The following is a 19,381-nucleotide window of genomic DNA, read 5'->3' on the forward strand; positions in this document are numbered from 1 at the left end:
ATTTCTTATGATAATTTAGATAAAATGGACAATTTCTTAGAAAAATAAAAATGGGAAAAATCTAAAGAAATGGAAGGAGAACCTACAGAGTAAAAGAGATTTAAGAGACATTAACTAAGCACAATGTGTAGACGTTATTTGTATCCTGATTCAAACAAACAAAAGAAAATGATGTTGAGAGACACGAGGTTGAACAAAAGGAAAGGCATACCATGTTCTTAGAAAGGAATGCTCAACATTATAAAGATGTCATTTTCCCTGAGCTTATCTATAAATTTAATGTGAACTCTATAAATCTGCCAACATTTTTTTAAATTAGACTTCTTACAGAAAAAACTTTTTAAAGTAAGTATAATCAGGAATTTCTGAAAAGGAGGTTAGTGAGAGGTTATTAGTCCTTCATGATAGTAAAATGTAATATAAAATCACAATAAAACAATGTGGTACTTGGGCATGCATAGACTTACAGATCATTGGGACAGACTAGAAGGTCCAAATATAGTCACCAGTACTTCTAATAAGTTAGCATAGTGATTGAGATGACATTTCACATCAGTAGGGAAAAGATAGACTATGTAATCAATGATGTGAGGACATGTAGGTACCTATTTGGAAAAAAATGTAACTAACATCTCAAAATTATACCAAAATAAATTCTATATGGATAAAATATGTGTACAAAATTAACCATGTAAGTACCATAAGAATTCATGGAATTAAATAATCAGAGTAGTGAAGACTTTCTAAGTATTTCACAAATGCAGAAGCCACAGAATAAAAAAAATTAATACATTTTACATAAGTAACTATAGAAGATGAGTCACAAACTAGGGCATAATTTGCAATTCATTTCTACACAAAAGGCAAATTTCCCTTTAAAGAACTTCTGTATATCAATAAGAAAAATACTAAGACTCTAACGGATGAATGTACAAAACATAGGAAAGAGATATGAAAATTTCACAGAAAAGAAACTATAACTGGTCCTTAAATGTATGGAAAAATGTTCAACCTCACTTTAATAAGATAAATAAAATTATGCTGAGATGCCATTTTCATGATTACAAAGATCACAGAGTTTGATAACATACCATGTAGGTAAGTATGTTATCAAATTGTATTATCTTTGCCAGAAATGGTAAAGGTGAATCTAAGTGTACAGGAAACAAGGATTGAGAAACAAATTAAACAGCATAAGAAAAAAAAAAACAAGACAAATCCAGAGGATGAGACATTCTATATAACAACTGGCCTGATGATTTTAACAAATCAGTGTCATAGAAAAAAAAGCATATGGGAGGAGGGACTGTTCTAAATGGGAAAGAAACATAAGAAACATAACAACTGAATGCAGCATGTGGTCTGTGATTGGATCCTAGTTTGAACAGACCAGCTACAAAATAAATTTTGGGATAATTGAGAAATGTTCAGTGTAGACTTGGCATTAGATGAATTAAGGAATTATCTATAATGCTATTATCACAACTTGCTAGATGTGATAAAAGTATTGTGAGTATGGAGGAAAATGCCATATTTGGGGTTTGTATCCTTTAGTATTTAGGGGTAAAATGTCATGATGTCTATAATTTACTTGAAAGTGTTTCAGCAAATAAGAATAGATGAAGTAAATATGATGTTAACTTTTGTTAAATCTAGGTGATGGTTATATGGATATTCATCGTACTATCTCTCTACTTTTTTGTGTATTTGAAATTTTCATAATAAATTTTAAGCACATACGCAGAGTAATGTTGCAGGGAAAAACCTGCTACATACCTTGCATGCTCTGTAAATGACTCCAAGGTCTGCTAAGCCCTATGCTAGGCAATATGCAAAGATCTAGAAGGTGTTTTTCAAACTGCAGATTGTGACTTTAGTCATTCCTAAAACTGAGGAAGATCATGACCAGTAATTTTTTATACATAAAAGAGTAGAAAATATGTAAGGGTTTTAAGCTAGTAAGGATGAATACTATATGAAACTTTGTTATAATTATATGTATCAGTTACTTTTATACAAATATGTGTACGTGATTATAATGTAAAATACATTGTTGATAACTTGCATGCAAAAGTTTTAATAAATCACTGAGGTGGTCCAGTATTTTGTATCAGAGTCACCAAAATTGATACCTTCTTGGGTTTCAAATTCATTTCTCTTAAATTTCTTTAACAATGCTTTGCTTGCTGTACCTTGGTTTTCTGATAGATGAGCTAGGCATGTTCTCATTTTGTTTGTTCTGATTTTTTTAGTAACTGTGACTGAAGTTTTACCAAAGGAAAAGAAACAGAAAGATGAGAAGACCTTAATTCTTGGGCAAGCCGTGGTGGACCTTCTTCCTTTACTGGAAGGTCAGATGTGTGATTTGCTCAAAAGCAGAAATAGAAAAGCTCATAAAATTTAGCTCCAGAGAAGTGCAAAACTCAGCCTCAATGAATTTGAGGAATTTGATGAAAAGATGAGCACATTTATCTCTGCTTAACCCTTCCTTTGGCTTGACTTGGCCTTCTTTTCGCAGGGGAGAGTTCATTTGAAACAGTGGTCCCATTGCACCCTGTGCCAGGCTCGCCTTTAGAACCTCTTCGATCAGGTGTTAAGGTAATCAGAGTTTTAACCCTTAACACTGCAGCCTGCCATTCAGTCTAACAAGTCTGTCTGTTATTAAGGTTCAATTCAGTTGAGTCCATTCGTCAGGCACCTTCTTTTCACAGGCACACATAGTGCTAGGTCCTGGGAAACAAAGATAAATAAGGCAGAATCCTACTTTAGGAGTCCATAATCTACATATTATGGATTAAAATCCAGTGTGATTAAATGGTGGGGTGGGGCACATAGTAGGTATTGGTTACTTTGCCCAGGAGTAGATGTAGGAAAGGCTTAACCATGGAAATGTCTCTTGAGCTGTGTCCTGCTGGATTAAATTCAATAGTATATGAATGTACCTAACACAATTTCAGGCATGGTAGCCTGCTTCTGGTAGTTGGAGGAGGGGAAGTATGAATTGGTAGGCTCTGTCACTGTTTGTTTTCTGGGCTGTTTCCCAATTCTTCTGGGGATCAGGAGCTTCTTGGGGCACTGCTTTGCCACTCTGGTGCAAGTGCACTCACTCTCAGCAGATACCACAGCTGCCTTCTGTTTTGCACAAGTAAAGGAGAGAGGAAGGCCCAACTGACCCAACTATTCCAAATGCAGTTCCCTAGTTAACCATCGCTGTAGGCCCCTTCCTGCTTCTTGTTAATCCTGAGCTTGGAGCTGCCACAATCCATTATTTTAGGATGTGGTTGGTTTCTTCTAGTTTTTTTTTTTTTTTTTGTAGATCTGATTTCATTTGCTTCCTATCTTTCAAAGATTCCTAAAAATATATAGTCCAGTGATGGCATTTCTTGTTTTCTAGGGCCATTATAGCATTATCTTTTTATTGGATATAAATATATCATTTAATATCTTTCTGTCATTCCATGTAATTTGCTCTGGAAAGAGCTATATATTTGAGCTCAGTCTGCCTTCCTTGGTCCAGTCTGCCAGCCTATGTATTGTTGATTTTCCTTAGATACCTATAGAAGAAAAGTTAGTCAAATGGATCTCATGATCTTTGCTCTTAATATTCCTCCTCAGTCCTCATGATTAGTCCTCATGATCTTTGCTCATAATATTCCTGTACTTACTTATTTTACATACTCAAGGAAAAAATATATGACAATTAATGTCCATTTGCTTGAGAGTTCTCACTAATTTTCTATTTAAGCAAGTACACTGGTTTATTCTCAAAACTCAGAGACTAAAATGACATAAACCTGTACTTGGAAAGGAGATTCCAATTCATCTTCCAGTATTCCCTGTCTTGATGGAGTAATATAAGTTAGAAACCTTACGGACATTTTCCTTATCCTCTCAGAGACATATTGATCAGAGGCGCCACATTCTTCAATGCTTCTCTTTCTCAAAACCTTTTCTCCCTTTCATGTTCTATTTCCTGCTTATTGACTGTACTTTCTCAGGTTCCCGAACCAGATTTCTTTCCTTTGCCTGTCCCTTAAGTATGAAGCTTCTAACCTTGGCTAACTTTCTTTGTCTGTGTTCATACTCGTGGTGACGGGAGGTGGGGAGGTATGGTGGGGGAAGGGGCTTGGGGATCATCCATGATTTTGACAGTTACCAGTATGTTGAAGACTTCTAATTCAACAGCTCCTGCCCAAACTCCTCTCCTGAATTCCGGAATGTCAAATGTCAATGTCAGCATTCCAAAACTGAACTCAGCATCCTCCCTCAAACCTATTCTTCCTTTTATCTTAGTTATTTTCACTAATGGCATCACACCTCTGTGAGATCATAGGACATACATAGAACCTACGTTACATCCATGACTGCTCCCTCAGACCCTAACTGCAACTAATGCCTAAATCTGCGTTTCACCCAATCCAGCCTTTTCTATCTTCTAAGTGCCTTTGGGCTGTCTCTTCTTAGCTTCATTCCTATTCTTTATTGCCTTATAATCTCACCTGGAACCTTACAAGTAGCTTTGTAACTCCCCTTGCCTCCTTCCAGTTCGGCCTTCCCATTGCTTGCAGAGTGACTTAAAAGTAAATATGATCACCTCTCTTCCCTTATTTAGTACTGTGTGGTTCCTAGATTCACCACTGCTTACATCCTAAAGTCCAGATCTTTTAGCAGGCACACAACAACTTTTATGATAGCAGCCTGTCCCTTGTCCAAGCTCATCTCTCAGGACTGCCTCCTTGTGCATTGTGTTGTAAAATACCTGAACTGAATATACCGTGCTATTTCAATCCCCTTTTACATAAACTCTTCTTTTTGTCTAGAATTATTTTCTCTTTTCTTTCTCTGCTTATCCAGGTTGCAAACTCCTATTTATCTTGTAAAAGTCAATTCAGATGTCACCATCTCTTATTCCTCCTCACCCCAGTAATTAGTTATTCACTTCCTCTTGGGTGCCTCTTGACTAGGGCATTTTGTACAAGTCTCTATTATAGCATTTATCATAAATAGTGGAATTATAATATGAATTCCATGATGAAAGGGGCCATGTCATCTTCATCTTTATAGTCCTGGTGCTGTAGTAAGGTGCCTAGCATATAATTAGCAATCAATACACATTGTAAACCTACTTTTTCAGTGTATCCTGTGTGAAAATGTCTATAGATTTGTCTATATCTCTATATATGGGTATATGCATATATATTTGAAAAAGCATTTTCAAATTTCTATTGGAGACATAATTTGGGAATTTCTCATTAGTAGGATACTTAATTCTTTAACAATAATGTTAATTATTCTTATTAATGTTGATTCCTAAGAAATAAAATGAAAATGAACAAATTCTTTTTTTCTCTCTAATTAAAAAAACACTAGCTGTCTTGACTACTCTACTTGGATACATTGCTAACATCAAAGCTTTTGCAGCTCTTCTAAAAAATTTGTTTCTAGAGCTTGTTCATGCTGTCAAAAATATTTTCTCGCCTTTGAAAAATAGAAATATATTGAGGAATATGATTTTCAAATATTTAATAACAAACCTAAAAGTTTTTTTAAAAAATCACATTTAAATTACAAAAATAATAATAAAATATAGGCTAGCAAAAAAGGCACCCCAATCTCACTCACTCACTTGTAACTACTATTAACATTTCAGTATAGAACCCTCCAATTCCTCTCCTGTTTGTGTTTGTAAACATACTTGACCTCAGTATGTTAGAGGGGAAGGGCTCTAGCTTAGGGGTAAAGTTTTCTTCTTGGCTTTGTCTCTAACATGTGGGACCTAAAGAAAGTTATTTGAATCTCCTGTATGGAAATAATTAAACTTGACTTTTTTTTTTTTTTTTTTTTTTTGCTGAAGAAGATCTGCCCTGAGCTAACATCTGTGCCAGTCTTCCTCTATTTTGTATGTGGGTCATTGCCATAGCATGGCTGCCAACGAGTGGTGTAGGTCCACACCTGGGAATCAAACCTGGGCCACCAAAGCAGAGCATGCCAAAGTTAACCACTAGGCCATGGGGCTGGCCCTAAACTTGACTTTCTTACCTTGAACAGTCATGTGAGATTAAAATGAGATAATGCAAAAAAAGGGAGGCCTCTGGCATTTCCAAAATGCTGTATAATTTTGTTCTTTTCCAGCAATGCAGTCTTGAAGTTAAAGTATTTGTGTCGGAACCCTTATTGACCCCAGCCCAGATCTCAGGAGGCAGTCTACTGAAAGTCACATTGGAGGCTGCCTACTCTGTGCCTGAATCCTTCATTCCGATAGGGCCCCTGCAGAACTACATGGTTGGTCTGCAAGTTCCATCTGTTGGAGAGGTAAAGTGCCACAGCCAGATATTTATATGGATTTAGACACTCATATGGCCATCTCTTCCTTACCTGCTAAGATTTCATTCAAAGCAAGCTTTGTTAATGGCTGAGATTTATTTTAGGTTTAAAAAAAAGGTTTACTTCTGTTTTATATATAGATGTTTATATTTATAGTTTATATATTATATATAATATACATTACATATAATTTATATCAATAAATGCATATTTATGGTGGAAAACGTAAAACATTTTAAACTTAACAATTTTTTAATGTATTTCTACACAGATTACTTTTATGCACATATTTCATCGATTTTGTATAGTGTACTTTATTATATAAAACTTTATCTTAATTCCAGGTTTTTTTCTTAGTTCAAATTTCTATAGAATGATTGTATATGGGTCTTTTGAGCCTCTTGAAAGAGATTTCCAAATTGCCATTTTACATTTTCAGTGTAGAACCCTCCAATTCCTCTTTGCCACTTTATATTCTCACCACAGTGCGCCAGGGTTCTAATTTCTCCACACCCTCGCCAACACTTATTTTCTGTTTTTTGTTGTTTTTTGATAATAGCCATCCTAATATATGTGAAGTGGCATCTCCTTGTGTTTTTGATTTGCATTTCCTTAAAGACTAATGATGTTGAGTATCTTTTCATGTGCTTATTGGCCACTTGTACATCTTCTTTAGGGAAATGTCTATTCAACTCCTTTGCCCATTTTCCCATCAGGTGGTGTGTTTTTTTTTTGTTGTTGAATTTTAGGAGTTCTCTTTATATTCTAGCTATTAATCTCTTATCAGCTATGTGATTTGCAAATATTTTCTCCAGTTCCATGGTTTGCCTTTTTTACTGTGTTAGTGTCTTTTGATGCACAAAATTTTTAATTATGATCAAGTCTAATTTGCCCATTTTACTTTTGTGTTGTGTGTCTTTGGTGTCATAACCAAGAAATCACTGCCAAATCCAATGTCATGAGGCTTTCCCCCTGTATTTTCTTCTAAGAGTTTTATGGTTTTAGCTTTTACATTTAGGTCTTTGATCCATTTTGAGTTAATTTTTGTGTATGGTGTCAGATAAGTGTCCAACTTCATTCTTTTGCATGTGGATAACTAATTTTCTCAGCACTCTTTGTTGAAAACACTGTTCTGTCCCCATTGAATGGTCTTGAAACGCTTAATTTTGACAATTTTTGCCAGCATTCTTGTTGTTTTTATGGAGGAACAGATTTTTAGAAGTCCTTACTTTGCCAATCCAGAAACGCCCTTCCTTCATGAAAGGTTTTAAACTTAACCCAAAGAACTAGAATAGGTGAGTTATAGGGTATACCAATTTTAAATTTTACTAGAGACTGCAAAATTGCTTTCCATAGTTGTACCAGTTTACATTTCCAGCAACTAAGTGTAAGAATACCATTCCCTTCACAATATTGTCAATACTTGATATTTTCAGACTTTGACTTTCCAATCTATGGTTTAAAATGGTATCTTATTGTTTTAATGTGTATTTCACTTATTATTAATTATATCTAGCTTGTTTTTATTCAATTGTTGGATTTTCTAATTTCTTTTTCTATAAATTGCCTATTTATATCTTAACCAATTTTCTATTGCAAGTATATTTTATATAAATTATAGATATGAAATTGCCTATACTTTTAGCTCTTTGTCAGATTTGAGTTTGTTTTTTAAAAGGTACATCATGACTCTCAAATAAATATAAAATGACAAAAAGGGTTTAAACCAGTTCAAAGGAGAATCTGAAGAAATGACCCATTGTCCTTCGACAGTACCCAGCATTTCATTGAAAAGACGCTTCTGTAGTCTTTTCTGTCCATTTCAAAGTCTTTTACAAAATTTTCTGATGTATGGTGTTTATTTCTGTAGAAGGACTATCCCATTTTGTTTAAGAATGGAACTCTGAAGCTTGGAGGGGAAAGAGAGCCTGTTCCCCGGCCCAAAAAATGGCCTATTGCCAACATTCTGGCTCCAGGAGCTAATAACATTCCTGATGCATTCATTGTCGGTGGGCCCTATGAGGAAGAAGAAGGGGAACTCAACCACCCTGAGGTGAGAGAATTATGCAGTTTTTGTGATAAACTCAGTGTACTGACATATGACAAAACATTTTGTGGATCACTGTAATTTATATACATCCATCACCTATTAAAATAAAACAATTACATGTCAAAATAAAAGTTATCTAATTCTGATTAAAATGTCTCCTGACGTCTTAAGTCCAGCAAACAACATAATTGATTTAATTCAAATTTACTCTTTATTTTGTTTTAAAGGTAATAATACAGTCACAGGTCAAAAGAAAAAATTAAGAGATATGCAGTTAAAGTCTCCCTCCTACTCCATGTCTCTTCCTCCTAATTCCTTCCCAGGTTATCATCCTAGTAGTCACCTTTGTTATAATTTCTTGTGTTTCCTTCCAGCTACTTTTTTATGCATATAAAAACAAATATATATAGTCAAAGGGAGACTCAGAAACAAAAACATTTAGAAAAGTAAAGTTTTCTTGCAAATAATGCAAGGGAGTCAGATTTCAGAAAGACTGGCCCACATACATAGCATAGTAAAAGTCAGGAATAAAATTGTTTTTCTTTAGGGAGTCCAGATTTATAGGCAATATTCAAAGTCTTGTTATTTTCAGAATTAGAACACGTCAGGAAGATACTGCTATTTTTGCCTTATCTCAGGGTATAAAGTTTTATTTATTTTTAACTGAGTGTATAAAGTGCTTAATCATATTGGAAGCAGGGAAAAATATCAGTTTTTGCTTCATATACACACACACATATATACATACACATATTCTTTCCCTATCATGTTTTACACAAATGGTGGCATACTCACACACACTGTTCTGCAACTTGATTTTTTTGCTTTATACTATATCTTAGAGATTTTCCCACATCACTACATAAAGAGTATTTTCATTCTTTTTCTTTATTTACCTGCACTTGCTGTATGATATGACATTGTGTGGCCCTACTTTAATTTAATTAACCAGTCTCCTATTTTTAAGTTGTTGAAATTCTTCTTTTTTTTTTTGCTCCTTCCCCTTTTCCTTCTTTCTTTCTTTCCCTCCTCCCTTTTCCCTTCTCTCTCCCCTTCACTCCCTCCCTCCCTCCTTTCTAACATGTTTTATTACAACTTATATTTGTCAAGAGTATAGAAAATGCTATAAACACATTTGAAAATGTTTCTTGAATGAGCTGATAGTCATTAGTGGAAACATTTGATCACAGTTTGTAAAACAAGGATGGTTGAATTCTTTCAGTATCTGACTCTAGAGATTTTAAGTAATAGAGATAAGGCTAGCAATATTTGAAAAACATTGTGCAGTGTCTTTCTCATCATTGAGATTAGTGAAAATTTATACTGTTCTTAGATTTATATTTTCATTTAGATCAGATATTTTATTTCAGGTAAAAGATTTTATTTCATATTTTAAAAAACTATATGTGTGTGTGTGTGTGTGTGTGTGTGTTTGGTGAGGAAGATTGGCTCTGAGCTAACATCCGTTGCTAATCTTCTTCTTTTTGCTTGAGGAAGATTGTCCCTGAGCTAATGTCTGTGCTAGTCTTCCTCTATTTTTTATGTGGGATGCCGCCACAGCATGGCTTGATGAGCAGTGTACATGTCCGTAGTGTACATGTAGGGATCAGAACCTGTGAAGCCCGGACTGCCAAAGAGGGGTGCACACACTTAACCACTATACCACGGAGCCAGCCCCTAAAACAACATTTTTTAAAACAATAACAATGGCCAAGCCCTAACCCAGATCAATTACATGAGAATTTACTTTTAAAATAGCACTAATGCCCTTCTTTTTTGAAGCACTCAGATAATTCTAATATGCATCCAGGGTTGAAAATCACTCATTGAGGTTATGTGAGTAAATATTTGGCAGTTAGTACTGGATTGATGGTAAGGATAATGTAAGTAATTTATCCTATGTACTTTATTAATAGTAAAGTACCCTAAAATTTAAGATGGTGGTAGTATTTACAATAGTAGTTCTACTTATAGTAGTAGTAATAAAAGTATTGTGATCAAATCCATTAAAAATGCCCTACAGATTAAGCAGGATAAAGCCATGGCACACTGAGAGAACAACAGTCTCTATCTTATTATTTTATAGGACAGAGAATTTAGGAACCAAGCAGAGTGCATAAAGAAAAGAATTATTTGGGACTTGGAAAGCCGCTGCTACCTTGATCCTCCTGCAGTGGTCAGGTAGGAAAAGAAAGGGAATGTGTTTAACCAACAAAGACTGTAGGTGGGAGGAAATGTTACTTTTGTTAATTTTATCCATGTTTGAGTTAAGGTAATCTGAGACTCTCTTCCACCACATCTGCTAGTAACGGAGGCTTCTAGTGATGGTAGCTTAACCAAGGTGGGTTCTTATTTTTCTTTCATATAAAAGAAGTCCAGAGCTGGTGCGTATGGTGGCTACACAATGTTATCAAGTATCAAGGCTCAATCTTTCTTTTTGCTCTACTTTCTTTAACATGTGTCTTCCATCCACAAGGTTGTCTCATGGGCCAGGATGGCTATTGAAGTTCCAGCCTGCACATTCACATATTCCTGGCGGAAAGTTGGAAGAGGGCAGTGTTTATGGATTAAAAAAAGGACACATGCTGGCTGTCTTAGCCCCTCTTTTTTTTTTTTCTTTTTTTCTCTGAAAACATCTTTATTCTACCCACATACTTAATTGATATTTGGGTTAGCTATAGATTCATAGATTGGGACCCATACTCCCTCCGAAGTTGTTTTTTTTTAAATTTGAGTTCATAATAGTTTACATCATTGCAAAATTTTAGTTGTATATTATTTCTTGTCTGTCACCACTTAAGTGCTCCCCTTCACCTCCCTTCCCCTGGTAACCACTGAACTGATTTCTTTGTCAATGTGTTTGTTTATATTCCACATATGAATGAAATCATCTGGTGTTTATCTTTCTCAGTCTGACTTATTTTACTTAGCATAATTCCCTCCAGATCTTTCCATGTTGTTGCAAATGGGATGATTTTGTCTTTTTATGGCTAATTAGTATTCCGTTGTGTATATATATATATACCACATCTTCTTTATCCAATCATCAGTTAATGGATCCTTGGATTGTTTCCATGTCTTGGCTATTGTGAATAGTGCTGCAATGAACATAGGCGTGCATATGTTACTTTGGATTGTTGATTTCAAGTTGTTTGGGTAGATACCCAATAGTGGGATAGCTGGGTCATATGGTAGTTCTATTTTTAGTTTTTTGAGGCATCTCCATACTGTTTCCCATAGTGGCTGCACCAGTTTGCATTCCTACCAGCAGTGTATGAGGGTTCCCTTTTGTCCACACCATCTCCAACATTTGTTATTTTTAGTCTTAGTGATTATAGCCATTTTAACAGGTGTAAGGTGGTATCTTAGTGTAGTTGTGATTTGCATTTCCCTGATGATTAGTGATGTTGAACATCTTTTCATGTGTTTATTGGCCATCTGTATATGTTCTTTGGAAAAATGTCTGTTCATATCCTCTGCCCATATTTTGATTGGGCTGTTTGTTTTTTTGTTGTTCGGTTGTGTGAGTTCCTTATATATTATGGAGATTAACCCCTTACCAGATATATGATTTGCAAATATTTTCTCCCAGTTGGTGGGTTGTCTTTTTGTTTTAATCCTAGTTTCTTTTGCCTTGCAGAAGCTCTTTAATCTGATGAACTCCTACTTGTTTATTTTTTCTTTTGTTCCCTTGTCTGGGAAGACATGGTATTCGAAAAGATCCTTGTAAGCTTGATGTCAAAGAGTGTACTACCTATATTATCTTCCAGAAGTTTTATGGTTTCAGGACTTATCTTCAAGTCATTGATCCATTTTGAGTTTATTTTTGTGTATGGCGTGAGATAATGGTCTACTTTCACTCTTTTTGCGTGTGGCTTTTCAGTTTTCCCAACACCATTTATTGAAGAGACTCTTCTCCTTTGTACGTTCGTGGCACCTTTGTCGAAGATTAGCTGTCCGTAGATGTGTGGTTTTATTCCAAAATCTGTGTCATATCTGAGTCTAGTTCTTATGTAGCTTTGTCTCTTGAGATTGTTTTTTTCCTTGCCTTTTAGCATTCCTAGTAATTTATCATTCAAAGCTGGACATTATGTATTGGGTAATAAGAAATGAGGTAATTCAGTTTTTTAGTGTGAGGTTTTATCTTAATCTGGTTGGGAGCTGGGCTGAGTTTAATGTTTGCTCTAGCTATAGATGCTAGAAGCTTCAGTTTCCTTTTTTCACTCCTCCCTAGTTGTCTTTGGGTTTTGCTAGGAACTCTTTCTGAAATAGGGTTTCTATTCTGCAGCCTCTCACTTATAATCCATCCACTCTTATTGTACTGGAACCCTATTGATGTGTTAGTAAGGTATTGTGGAGGGGAAGTATTATATAATCCTGTGATTAAATCTCAGTATTTTAGTGAGTTTGAGTCCCTGGGGCTGTGACCTTCAGAAGTGTTTACTAGCCTTTTTTCCTTCCTCTCCTTATGTGAGACAGGAACGCTAGAAAAGACTGGAGTTGTCTAATTGTCCTTTCCCTGGGTCACATAAGGCTCTGGTAAAGTACTTTACCTTAAAGGATGGGCCTTTGTTATGGAGAACACTCTGGGCATTTTTCAGAATGGTTACTTTTCCCTTCTTCCTGCCTAAGTGGATTTTTCTCCTATATTCACCATGAAAATCTGATAGAGCCCCTTGATTTAAAACTCAAGAAAGTATGGGGACCCCTAATACAAGGCCCCCAGGAACTTTTAACTCTCTGGCTAGTTCACATTCAGCTTCCAGCAGTTTGTCAAAATTACCATTAAAGTGTTTCTTCCGGTTACTGGCTCCAGTGATTTCTGCTGCCTGTAAGCTAATCTCAGTCGTGATTCTCTGTATGTGCCTGTCTCTCCATATTTCAGGGTGGCAATTTGCCCTATGAAATTAATTCTTACATGGATCTAAGGAAAGTCATTGATTTTCAGTTTCATCAGCTTTTTCTTGTTATGAGGACAGGAGTCACAACTCCTAAGTTCTTTACATATGGGAGCTGATAATGGAAGTCCTACTCTATTTTCACAGTAGAAATAAATATATTTTATACTATTTTATAGTCTGATTATTTCTTTAGAATAAATCACTAGAAGTGGAATTTCTGGGTCAAAGATTATGAACATTTTAAGGCTTTTGATTCATATTGCCAAATTGCTCTTAAAATTTTACAATTTGCCTCTGTTAGCAGTACACTAGATTTATTTTGGGAATTTTATAGATTTGAGAAAGTTTAAAAAACCCATCTTCCTAATACAAATTTTTATATATATGTATTCCATTACTTTTTAAAAGAGAGGAATACTTCCCTTTAACTTAGATTATACTAACCCCATTTTTGGATATAATGCTAATAGGCTGACTCTTGATTTGTAGTTTTCAGAAGCGAATTGCTGATTGCCGATTTTGGCCTGTAGAGATCACGAGAGTTCCTCTGATTATTGCACCCAAAGGGAAAGCTGCCAAATTTGATAAGGTAGATTTGTTCACTTAAAAATATTTATGTGAGAAATGCTGGATCAGACCCAACTTGTCATTCTGCTTCTAATTCTGATACCAAAGGAAAATGTAAACTGATGTTGCTGCTCTCTAGGGTGACCAACTCATCCTGATTTGCTAAATAGTTTCCTGGTTTTAGCACTGAAAGTCTCATGTCCCAGGAAACTCCCTTGTCCCTCGCGAATTAGGATGACTGGTCACCCTTGCTCCCTATTGTTCACTAAAAATTATTTAGCCTTTATTTCCAGATATCCTATTTCCATTTAACCCTTCATTACAGTTTTACTGTAGGTAAAACTGTACAAAATAGCCATTTTTATAGGTCATAGAAGTTAAATATTGGTAATATGGTTCAACCTAATACATCTTTCTGAATTTCTTTTAGACTTACCTACTTGAAATGTTTTAGCCTGCTAATTAGAGCAACAGGGTTCATAGATGTGCTGCTCTTCTGAAAACATACAGCTTTGATGAGCCTAGAACATGTTCTCTATTGTTTTACTTGTGTGTGTCTGGTCTTCTCTGCTTTTTTTTAAACTCCCTGAGGGTGAGGACCCTATAGCAGACTGCTTTGTATCCTCCACAGTACCTAGCATGATTCATGGCATAGAGCAGATACTTAACAAGTACCTAAGTTGTTTTATTGATTTTTAAAATAGGCTTTTTTTGCATAATAAAAATAGTACTATGGTGTAACCACTTCTCCCTTTGCAATATATAATATGCATTGGCTAACTTTCCTTATGTTTCTAAACAGAAGTGTTATCACATGAGCATAGGACTTTTTAATCTAATTTCTAATTATTATAATAGGTAAAATCAAAGAGATTACTTTTAATTTTGTAGGAGTTAAATGTATTTTCTTTTACTAAATTGATTTTTTCTTATAAAAGTTTTCTATGAGACACCATACAGCTATTAAAAATAATGTGAATGGGGCCTGCCCAGTGGTCCAGTGGTTAAGTGTGCATGTTCCACTTCAGTGGCCCAGGGTTCGCCAGTTCAGATCCCAGGTGTGGACATGGCACCGCTTGGCAAGCCATGCTGTGGTAGCCATCCCACATATAAAGTAGAGGAAGATGGGCATGGTTGTTAGCTCAGGGCCAGTCTTCCTCAGCAAAAAGAGGAGGATTGGCAGTGGATGTTAGCTCAGGGCTAGACTTCCTAAAAAAAAAAAAAGCTGATGTTAAGGGGCTGGCCTGGTGGTGTAGTGGTTAAGTTCATGTGCTCCACTTCGGCAGCCTGGGGTTCACAGGTTTGGATCATGGGTATGGACGTAGCACTACTCATCAAGCCATGCTGTGGCAGCATCCCACATAAAATACAGGAAGATTGGCACAGATATTAGCTCAGCTACAATCTTCCTCACACACACACACACACACACACACACATAAAATGATGGTAAGATATATTTATTGACATAGTCTTTTTCTTTGTAATGGGAGTTCAGATGAGATTAGGGATAGTAAGTACATGATGACAGACTGTCATTCACCCTCCTTCATCCACGGCAGATAGTACCAGTCAATCAAAGCACTCTTTCCTTCTGAACCCAGATAAGACATAGACTCTTTCTCAACATAGTACTCTAAAACACCTCCACCAATTGATTAGAATTTAGGCATAAGTTAAAACCTGTTTGTCATCACTGGTCCAGATGACTTGGAAGGCCCCTCTCATTCATACAAATCTGTGAACTAAAGCTAAAAGTTACAGCTTCTGATTTCTTTTAAGTTTTTGTTGTTGTTATTATTATTGTTTTTTTACAAAACTTCACTTTTTCCTAAGAAGCAACATGATGAAATTGATTTTTTATTTGAATATATATAATCAATTAATTTGAGTATGTGTTGATTCAGCTACTGCCTTTACTATTCATTAACACTGTTTATGTGCATTATCTCAATGATCATGGTATGATTAAACCCATTTTGAAAATAAAGAAAAGGAGACCCAAAATGTCTTTGTAACTGGCCCACAGTCAACTGGTTAAGTAGTATAGCTAGTTCCTAAAACCTGGTCTTTGAACTGCTACATTGCTCTATAGCACTAACAGCTCTCTGGTTTTATTCCCTTAGACTGATGATGAAAGTCAACTTTCATTTCATGGTGTGGCTTATGTTAATATGGTCCCATTGCTGTATCCAGGTGTGAAGAGGATTCGGGGAGCTTTTCATGTTTACCCTTACATAGACAGTTCAGTCTATGAAAAGGTAAAAAGAAATTGTGTAGAAGACATAATCCTAATTTATCCTTTATATATGTGTTTACTTACATCTTTAGCATACACATGTTTGCAATTGATATTTGGAACCAGTTGATACACTTGGATGTTAAATATAGAGCCTTGCAGGCATTCTGCTATTGAGCCTTAAAAACCTCAGAATAATAAAAAGCCAAAAACTGGAAACAACCCAAATTCCCAACAGGTTAACAGAAAAACAAATTGTGTGGTATGTCTATACAATAGAATAGTGCTCAGCAATAAAAAGGAATGAACTATTGATATATGCAACATGGATGAATCTCAAATGCATAATGCCACATGAAAGAAGCCAGACAAAAGAGAGTACATACTGTATGATTCCATTTAAATATAATTCTAGGAAAGTAATCTATAGGGACAGAAAGCAGATGAGTGGTTGCTTGGGAACAGGAGAAAAGAAGGGATGGATTACAAAAGAATGTGAGGAAAGTATTAGGGATGATGGAAATGTTGCTTATCTTGATTGCGGTGATGGTTTCACATGTGTATAAATATGTCAAAATTGATCAAATTATATACTTTAAATATGTAATTTCTTATATTTCAATTTTACCTCAATAAAGTTGGATACAATATCTTTAGGATAATGAAAGAAGTCTTTTGTTTTAAGTACGCAAAAACTGGGGGGAGGGCAAAAGGAGGGATTAGGCATATATGTGTGGTGATGGATTATAATTAGTTTTGGGTAATGAACATGATGTAATCTACACAGAAATTGAAATATATTACTATGTACATCTGAAAGCTATATAGTGTTATAATCCAATGTTAATGCAATAAAAAATAAAAATTAAAAAAAGTTTCTTTAAAAGTATGTGAAAACTTAAATCCATATGCCGATTAATGAGCTACAATATGGTTCTTTCAATTTTCAGGTGTTAAAATCATCAATGTATCTATCTATCGATAGAGAGAATATATACATATATGTATATATTCAAGCAAAAAGTCAATTTATCATATTGCTTCTTAGGAGAAAGTAAAGCTTTATAAAACACAATAATAGTAAGAAGAAAAAAATATGACTATTTTGTCATCATCAGGACAGCTATTTTTCAATAATAGAGTCATGAAAGACCCATCATCTATTTGCAAACCAGTTGAGTAGTAAACTCTTTCTATATAAGTGTCCTTTGAATCAGAAATTGCACTTATAAGGATTTATCTTAAGGAAACAATTTAATAGCATCAAAACTGCCATATTTGTGAAAACTTTTTGGGATCTATAATAGCAAAAAACTAAAAATAAGGTTAATGTCTAATAATAGAGACAGACTTAGTAAATTATTGTAAAGAATACTGATGGAATATGCATCCATTAAAAAAGATAATTATTAATGCTCTGTAGATAGTTAAATGGCAAAAAGAATGCAAAAATCTTACATATAGTATAGATCAAAATAAATTTCAAATGAGTTTATTAAAATAAGTTAAATGTGAAGACCATAAAAAACAGAAGTGGCTATTAATTAAATATATGAATTAAAAGAAGACTTCCTAGTCTTGAAAGAAATAAAAGATATAAAAGATTTAGATTACAGGGGGCCAGCCCTGTGGTGCAGCAGTTAAGTTTGCGTGTCCCACTTTGGTGGCCCGGGGTTTGCCAGTTTGGATCCCAGGTGCGGACCTATGCACCGCTTGTCAAGCCATGCTGTGGCAGGTGTCCCACATATAAAGTAGAGGAAGATGGGCACGGATGTTAGCTCAGGGCCAGTCTTCCTCAGCAAAAAGAGGAGGATTGGCAGCAGATGTTAGCTTATCAAAAAATGGAAATCATCTCTATATGAAAGAAACCATCATAAACAAAATTACCATGTAACTGAAAAAGTGGGGAAAATATTTGAATACATATCAGAAAGATGGCTACCGTTCCTAAAATATAAAGCACTTCATCAAATCAATAGGAAAAATACATCTTTTTTTTTAATGGGCAAAGTACATGAAGTAGCAGTTTGCAAAAGAAGAAATGCCAATGGCCAATAAATATAAGAAGAAACATTTGGCCTTATTTATAGTCAAAGAAATTCAAATTTAAATAACAATAAAATATTTTATTTTACCTGTAAAATCAGACAATTCTTTAAAATATGATAATACCCACTGGTGGCAAAGATAGGTAAAACAACTTTCATTCACTGCCAGTAGAAGTATAAATTAGTACCAGGTGTCTGCAAAAAAATTTTCTGTCAGTATGTATTAAGAAGCTTAAAATACTTATATCCTTTCCCATAGTACTCCTACTTCTAGGAATCTATTTTAAGGAAATAAGTAGAATAGTATCCAGACTTTACTGCATGAAAATATTCCGGTGAATCTGAGGGAAACAGTATATTGTAATTGAAAGGTTATGGGCTTTGATGTCAGGCAGCCTCTAGTTTGAATTCTGGAGCTGCCATTTACTGACTGAGTGACTTTGGCCAAGTGACTAAATTTCTCTTTAGTTTGTCAGTAAAATGGAGACAATGCTTGTTTCCCAGAATTGTTTTACATATTGAATGAGATAAGATATGTAAAGCACTAGGGATATAGTTGGCACACAAACATTTTTACCATTACTTTTTTTATACTCATATGATAGGAGCGATTTCTTTGTGTGTACATTAAAAATTATCCTGATGCAAAATTTAAAAACATGAGAGGATGCATGTGATAGTCTGTTAAATGAAAAATCAGGATTTAAAATTATATTCAACATGATCTCAACTTTTAAAAAAATATATAATCATAATTTTTAAAATATATAGGAAATATTGGAGAGGAAATATTTCTGGCTATGTCTGAATGATGAGGTTGTCAAATTTTCTCCCCCTAATCAGCTATAAAGCTGGACAAATCAACAAAAAGCCATTTCAGTGCTCTGGAAATTGACCAAAGGCATCAACAAAATTAGAAGTATTAGTGCATGAAAAACTATGGAGTTTGAGGCATTTTTGCCTAGGGCTGCTCCTGAACCACTCCTCATCCCCCACTCCATTCCTTTAGCTTCATCAGAGCAGTGATTCTACTAGGGCAGGCTAGGCTGTGAGGACCAGCAACTTTGTTTCCACAGAGAGGGCTCACACGATTTGGAGCAGTGGATGAAGCACCCATGCCCAGTGATGCTGTTGGTTAAAATGGAGATCTTTGTGGAGAGCGACCAACATAATTGTAATGAGAGTCCCTAGAGAGAAGAGATAGAAAGGGGCAGAAAAGATAAATGAAGAAATAGTGTCTGAAAACATCCCA

At 35.1% G+C, this 19,381-nt stretch overlaps 1 protein-coding gene across 8 annotated transcripts in view; it reads left to right on the top strand.

The window, feature by feature from the left end:
• Positions 1 to 19,381, top strand: part of CFAP70 (cilia and flagella associated protein 70) — a 139,512-nt gene that overhangs the window by 39,241 nt on the left and 80,890 nt on the right. For 7 of the 8 annotated variants that reach the window (XM_046655209.1, XM_046655213.1, XM_046655207.1 and 4 more), the window contains 7 exons: positions 2,253 to 2,351; positions 2,519 to 2,598; positions 6,133 to 6,312; positions 8,195 to 8,377; positions 10,461 to 10,555; positions 13,765 to 13,864; positions 15,969 to 16,103. In XM_046655209.1, coding sequence (XP_046511165.1) covers positions 2,253 to 2,351; positions 2,519 to 2,598; positions 6,133 to 6,312; positions 8,195 to 8,377; positions 10,461 to 10,555; positions 13,765 to 13,864; positions 15,969 to 16,103 — 872 coding nt within the window. The remainder of the gene's footprint in view (positions 1 to 2,252; positions 2,352 to 2,518; positions 2,599 to 6,132; positions 6,313 to 8,194; positions 8,378 to 10,460; positions 10,556 to 13,764; positions 13,865 to 15,968; positions 16,104 to 19,381) is intronic. The other variant, XM_046655215.1, reaches the window with a different exon arrangement.

Source organism: Equus quagga, chromosome 2 (assembly GCF_021613505.1).
Source record: "Equus quagga isolate Etosha38 chromosome 2, UCLA_HA_Equagga_1.0, whole genome shotgun sequence".
Classification (NCBI taxonomy): Eukaryota; Metazoa; Chordata; class Mammalia; order Perissodactyla; family Equidae; genus Equus; species Equus quagga.